The following is a 6,474-nucleotide window of genomic DNA, read 5'->3' on the forward strand; positions in this document are numbered from 1 at the left end:
CCCCCCGGGGGGCTCTGATGTCTGCTGCTCTGTTCTTGCTCCAGCTCCGGAGGACGCCGCTCCCGCGGCCTCGAGTCCAAAGCCCGTGGGGCCCCCGCCGCTGGGGCCGGCGAGCCCGGCGCTGCGGGAGGGTGCCGTGAGCCGAGTCACAAGCGGAGCTGCGGAGGAGCACGACGGTGGCAGCCCGAGCGCGGAGGACGTGATGGCCCCTCTAACCGAGGCTCTGGGCACCTGCCGGGCCTGTGTGCGGGTGAGGGCTGCTGGCCGGGGCCGCCTTCCACACGTGGGGATGTTATCATAGCAGCTGCCCGCTGTGCCTGCCGCTCATGCCAGGGTTTTGCTGGAGGGGGCCTTTGTGTTGCATGGCGGGCCCCCGAGCACGAGCCCCAGTGTGAAGGGAGTGCCAGGGCCTCCCTCAGATGCTGGGCGTGAGGGTGCGGTTAGTGCCTGTCCATGGCTCTGAGCCCCAGTCCCCGTGGGTGCTCCCCAAGTTCCCCCCATCCTGCGGTGGAGCAGGGGGTGCAGACTCCAAGAGGCTCCTGCTTGCTTTTTGCATGGGGATACCTTAGCCTGTGCAAGGGGCACGGGCTGGCAGTGAGGGGGACGGTGCATGGAGCTTTTTAGTAGAGATCCTATCTGTGCTCTCACAGAAACAGGTTTGTGATGACATCAGCAGACGCCTTGCTGTGCTTCAGGACATGTGGGCCCAGGGGAAGCTGTCTGCCCCTGTGAAGAAGAGAATGGCCATCCTGGTGCAAGGTGAGCCTGGGGACCATGACCTTTAGTGATGGGGCCACAGCTTGAATCTAAGGAGGGATGTGCTGTAGCCACTGCTGCCTTTTGCATACTGCTTCCCAGGCTCCCCACCTTTGCACATGCTCCCTCATTGCTTAAGTCATTGGTGACACGTAGGGGGTGCATGTGCACCCCAAGATCAGCTGTGCACTCCCTGGAAGCACCAGCCACGAAACTGGAAGTGACACCGGAAGACCCCTCCCCCCCAGCTCTAGAGGCACCAGTCGCCCATGGCTGAGGTGCTGTCCTGCTGCCCCTCATCTTGCATCTCAGTCAGTTGCTGTTATTCCCATCCCCACCCCTGTCCATTCAGAGGTGGCAGGCAGCTATGTCCCTCACCTGATTTGCACCCCTGTAGTTCTGGGCATGTGACTTCCACTAGGCCCAGCCATGTTGTGGGGAAAGCATTGTTCCCTGCTGGGGGATGGATCCTTTCTTGCAGCCAGGAGGCTTGGGGTGCTCACTGGCACTCTCCTTTTATTTTAGAGCTACAGAAGAAGAACTGGGACTCCGCAGATGAAATCCATCGCTCGCTTATGGTGGACCATGTCAATGAAGTCAGTCAGTGGATGGTGGGAGTTAAACGCTTAATTGCTGAGACAAGGGACTTGCCCCCTGGAGTTGTGGCTGCAGATACTGAAGAAATTGCTGGAGCTCAGCCAAGTGGAGAAGCTTAGTGAGATGGGCAAAGCCATGGGGACTTGAGCTGCACCTGGGAAAACTACACTCTGAGGTATTGGGAACATTATACAGCACTAGTGGAAGAAGGATGGGACTCCTCCATCTCCCTCTGCTGCTCCAAGGACCTGATCCAAGACATATTCTCCAAGGGGAGCTTTTTAATTACCAGTTCATCTTGTGACAATGTGCTGCACACTATTTAATAATAGTAATAAACAATATAATTCCTCTATGTCTAAGCCTCTGAGCTAACTCAGAGCCCAGTGCTGAGGGAGCCCCTGCAGTCAGTAGGTTCTATGGTACAAGATGAGGGAGCACTGCAGGGCCCTGAGGGTAACTGGCATTACAGAAGCTTCACAAATAGCAGAAGCACTATAGCCCTGCATGGGACACCTGACCAAGGCACAGATGTTGGCTGAGTCTAATGTGCCCCAGGACCTGACAGTAGGTGTGGCTAGAAAAGGAGGAATGTGCTGGCCACTCCTGATGCCTGCTGCAGTTCAATGGAGCAATCGGACACAAGCAGCAAGTGGGGGTGAAAGTCTGGCCCTGATCTTCCTAGGAGAGCAGGGCTGAGACAAAGCTGACCTCTTCCTTGCAAAATCAAGCACCACTGGGCACAGGCAAGGCCAAGCCCTGGGATTGCAGGGCTCATGGGTGGTTCCTGGGGTTTGCAACATATCAGACCTTTCAGCAGTCCCCAAGGCCCCCACAGGCTGAAATGCTGCTCCCAGCTTGTGGACCAATCATTTTGCTGTAGCTCTTTAAGAAGCCACTCTGCTGCCCTCATATTTTGGCCCTGGAAAGGATAGGAGCTTCACCTGCCCATCTCCACTCGGAGAAAGTTCTGTCAGCCCCAAAGAGATCCTTGGGAAGCAGTGTGTGGAGCCTGTCTGTGGTTTCCTGATAGCTCACGTCTGGGCAAAGCTAAAAATAAGCTGAGTCCTGAAGTCCTCCACATTCCAAACGGCCTTAAGTCACAAAAAGGACTTCCCAGGCCTCAGAGCTGCTTGGACTACACCAACCCAACAGGGTGCTCCTTGTTGCAGTGATGGGGGTGGGGGGAGGTCTTCCTGCTGTGGGTCATTGAATGCGAAGATCTACAATATCCCACCCTGCCCTAGAGGTGCCACAGGGCCCAGCAGTACCCGGACGTTCACCCATTTTTGATCTGATTCCATAAGGCAGCAGTTCCAGGACAAAAGGAGTCCAGGGGAGCAGCGAGCACTTCCTGTGCCCTGAGCAAAGGCAGACATGGGCAACAGAGCTGGACACGAGGCACAGAAGATACTCTGAGCAGGAGGCTTTTCAGGTTCTTTATTGAAGAGCCCCACAGTGAGTCCGGGAGAACTCATGCTTAACAGTCAGCAGGGCAGGAGCCAAAACCAGCCCCCCTGGGCAGCAGAGCCCAGGCCTCCAGTTCCATAAAGAGATCCAGGACAAAAATCAATTGCAGAAAGGTAGTATTAAAAACTCAAGCCAGGCATGCAGCTGGCACCACCACCAAAGCCTCACTCTCTTCTGCTGCCCCAGGGCTGAGAGAGAGGGCAAGGCGCTGAGAGTTCCCTCACATCGGCCAGTAGAGCATGCTGGCAGGGAGCTCAGATGTCCATCTTAAACTGCTCTTCCTCTGTGGGAGGGGAGACAAGGGCTGGTTAGCATAAGGCTGGGCCTGCATACTCAGTACTCCCACCTTGAAGGGGATGAAATCAGCCAAGGAGGCAGATGGAAGGGTTGGGCTCCCTGTGGTGAATGCTGGGGTGCCTGTGGAAGGAGCCCCATGCTGGTCCCTAACCCCTCCCCCTGCCTCTCAGCAATGGCTGAGGTGCTGGTATTGGGCTGACTGCTAGCCCAGGCTCTGTGCTGATGTGGCTTCCAGCACGGTGCTCACTCCAGAGCAGCCCCTACAGAAGGCACGTGGAGGGAGTCTCAGCTTGTGTCCAGTGGCACAGAAAGTCTCCTTTAGTCCAGACCACACTTGCTGCAGTCACAACAGAACAGAAGGGTCATTTTGACAGGAAGCAATGAGCAGAAGGGGGTGGGGGGTGGGGGTGTCAGGCTCTGGCTCAGGCCAACCCAGGGCAGGAGTTAATGCAATTTTCTATGATCCTCCAGGCACAACCACCCTATGCAGACTGGTCCCAATGGTGGTGGGGGAGCTGCAGCCTGGTGCACTGATTCCTGCAGAGAAGTTGTTGGTCCCTGCAGCTCAGTGGGATTTGCCCCATAGACTCAAACCTCTGCTCAGGCTAGACCACCCAAAGATGTTACCTTACAGCCAGGCCCCTCAGGAAAGGAAGGGCCAGGGCAGGGTGCTGTGTATGCAGCTCCTACCTGGACTCTCTTCCTCCAGCTCATTTTGTTCTTTCAGGTCCTCGAGCTTGGAGAGTGCTGTATGGGTAGGAGTGGTGACACCAGGGATCTGTGGGAGGCAGCAGGGCGGAGTCTTAGCGATGGGGGAGTTTTTACACTCCAGCAGGAACTTGCGGTCATAGATGATCCTGGTACCTGCCAAAGCCAAGCAAAGCATCACCCCAAGGGCCCAAGGTACTCACCCTCTTCAAAACAGCCCACAGCTTGGGGGAATCGCAGCCCCTGCCCACAGCACAGGGGCCTGGGCAGTTCCACAAACCTGCTGCCAGGAAGGGTGGGGGTAGCCTGAAAGGCTTTCTCAAATACTGAAGATGCACAATAGCAGGCAAGGGCCTATTGCCTTCCTAGTCTGGCGCAAAAGCAGCAGCTGAGCAGGGCATGGGCTGGGGAAGTACCCTGGTCATTCTGACCTGCCCACCTGGATCCCAAGAGAGATGCTGAAGCCTGGGCTACAGCAGAGGTGCCCATTCTCTAGCATGAGGGTGCTACACTCACATGCTTTGTGGCACACACCACAGAGACGTATTGGCACCATCAGCTGTTGCATTAGTGGGAAGCTCCATGCCTTTGGCAAGCTGTGGGGAGCAGCCCCTGCTCCTGGAAATGACCCTGACCTGCAGCCCAGCATGAGTTCATCACTCACCTTCTAGCAATGCTTTCCACCTGCCCAAGGCTGACCTGCCCCTTGCAGCTAGGGGGAACCTCTGCTACACTGCAGTGCCGGTACCTGGCAGGGAGCTCTGGGAGAAGGGTGGAGACCTGGTGTTGCTGCTAAAGTCCTTTTCCTGTCTGGAGCAGAGATGAAAGCTCAGCCTCGTGCCAACTTCTCCTGGGCTTCCTGTTCACCAACCCTTCCCCTCCCTCTGGGGTGCCACAGCAGGGACCCCTGGGCACTCAGGGCCTCTTACTAACTCATGTTTGTTTGCTCCCACAGTTGCTCCACCTCTGCTTCCTGCAAACATGCCCCTCTGACCTGCTCATCCCTTTCCTTCTTTCCACCTTGCTAATCCTCTCAGCACAAATCTGCCCTTTGATGCCATTACATTCGTCATCCTCTGATGTGTCCCACCCTGGGCCTGTCCTGGCTAGTGAGACTGAGCTCCCAGGCAGGCACCAGTTACTGCAGTTTATAAAGGGGGGTCTGGGTTGGCCCCTTCAATGCTGCCCAGATCAGTACAGTTGTGCAGTGTATGTTAAACTTAGGTTTAGCTGCTAGGAGCATTAATTCAGCATTTAAATATACCTTTCAGTGCAAACACAGGAATTGCTGCACCCATATCTGAAATACAACTGTTGCTGGGGCAGCTCTCAGCAGATGCATAACAGCTCATAATGCTCTGGGAACTGGGAGGCAGAAGGGGCATGGCCAGGCTGCCTTTCTCATTAAGGCCTTCTCTGTCCCAGCTTGCTCCCTCATATTTCTGTTTCAGCTCCCCTGGTAGGGGCGTGGGCACAGGAAGAGGCTACCAGGTAGCAGTGTGCTCATGCTGTCACTGAGTCCTCCCAATTGGAGACTGAGGACACAGCGGTTGAAGTGCCAGGGGTGCCCCAAAGGAGTGGCACTAGGAGCAACTGGCTGGACTACATGCATGTATCAAGCACCCTGGGATCTGAGTCTACTGTGAGGCACAAGAACCTGGGTCCTACCTCTCCTCCCATAGCACCATGCTCCCTAGCACCTTGGAGCAGCACCAATCCGGGACCATATGCACTGTCTGGCACCACCCGCTGCCAACACCACCTCTTTCCCAGCAAGGCATCCTGCCCAGCTGGGGGCTGCAGAAAGCATGGCCCTTTAGCAGACCAGCTGCAGGCAGTAACTTTGTTCAGGGATCTGCCAGTGTCTTCCCAGGCTGCCTCTGCAAAACTATTTCCAATCAGGCTGCAGAGGCCTTGTGTGTCTGCCACCCTGGGAAGGGGCTGGGGTAGGAGTGTCAGGGAGTCCCCAAGGAGTTTCTCCTCCCAGCTGGTAAATCCTCCTGCAAACATGCCACACTTTACCTACTGAGCACAAGATGCCAGCATCCAGCTTCCTTCCCTCCCTCCCAAACAGTGGGCACTCTGCTCAGTGCTGTGTAACCCAGACCCCCCTAGCAGCCAGGGCTGAGCTAGCTAGGGAGGGAGGGAGGGAGCCAGGCTGCTTCGGGGGCAAACGGGCAGGAGTGTTTGCTTTCATGCCTGCGGGGAGGCTGCAGCCAGAGGTGCCAGCCCCAGGGCAGCAGAGCCAGTAACAGCTCAGTGCAGAACTGCCTGTGCTTGGGCGTGGGCTACACCCTCCTGCCAGAGCAAACACGTTACACAACGGGGCCTGCCCGCGTGCCCGCCCAGCCCCTGCCCTGGCCTCGCCCCCCAGATAGGGCTTATCAAGAGGTGCACGACCCGGCAGCGGCCGCAGCTGTAGCTGGAAGTTTAACAAAACATGTCCCTGCCCACTGGGTACGGGCAGGGCAGGGCAGGGCAGGGCAGCTATCCTTGCCCACGTGGCAGGGGCAGCCCAGCGCGGGTCTCCAGACTCCCTCAAAACCGGCGGCCAGGGCCTGAGCACGCAGGGGAGCAGCCTCCTCCCCGAGCCGGGGTCTGGCCCGGGTGACGCCGTGGCCCTGCCGAGACCGGCAGGCCCCCGGG

The 6,474-nt window shown here is 57.2% G+C and overlaps 2 protein-coding genes across 2 annotated transcripts; one reads left to right on the forward strand and one right to left on the reverse strand.

Annotated features, from left to right (window-relative positions):
• Nucleotides 1-4: 4 nt before the first annotated feature.
• Nucleotides 5-2,624, forward strand: SRA1 (steroid receptor RNA activator 1; the record flags this gene model as incomplete). The annotated part of the gene is made up of 3 exons (XM_006034155.3): nt 5-250; nt 651-759; nt 1,282-2,624. Coding segments are annotated over 3 exons (546 nt in total), but the record flags the coding sequence as incomplete, so codon positions are not given.
• Nucleotides 2,625-2,764: 140 nt separating this feature from the next.
• On the reverse strand, nt 2,765-4,006 carry EIF4EBP3 (eukaryotic translation initiation factor 4E binding protein 3). The gene is made up of 2 exons (XM_006034163.3): nt 3,811-4,006; nt 2,765-3,106 (listed from the first exon to the last, which is right to left on the reverse strand). Exons 1-2 carry the CDS (start codon nt 4,004-4,006, stop codon nt 3,078-3,080), a joined length of 225 nt encoding a protein of 74 aa, XP_006034225.1. The 3' UTR covers nt 2,765-3,077.
• Nucleotides 4,007-6,474: the final 2,468 nt, after the last annotated feature.

This window comes from Alligator sinensis, unplaced genomic scaffold (genome assembly GCF_000455745.1).
Source record: "Alligator sinensis unplaced genomic scaffold, ASM45574v1 scaffold14_1, whole genome shotgun sequence".
NCBI lineage: Eukaryota > Metazoa > Chordata > Crocodylia > Alligatoridae > Alligator > Alligator sinensis.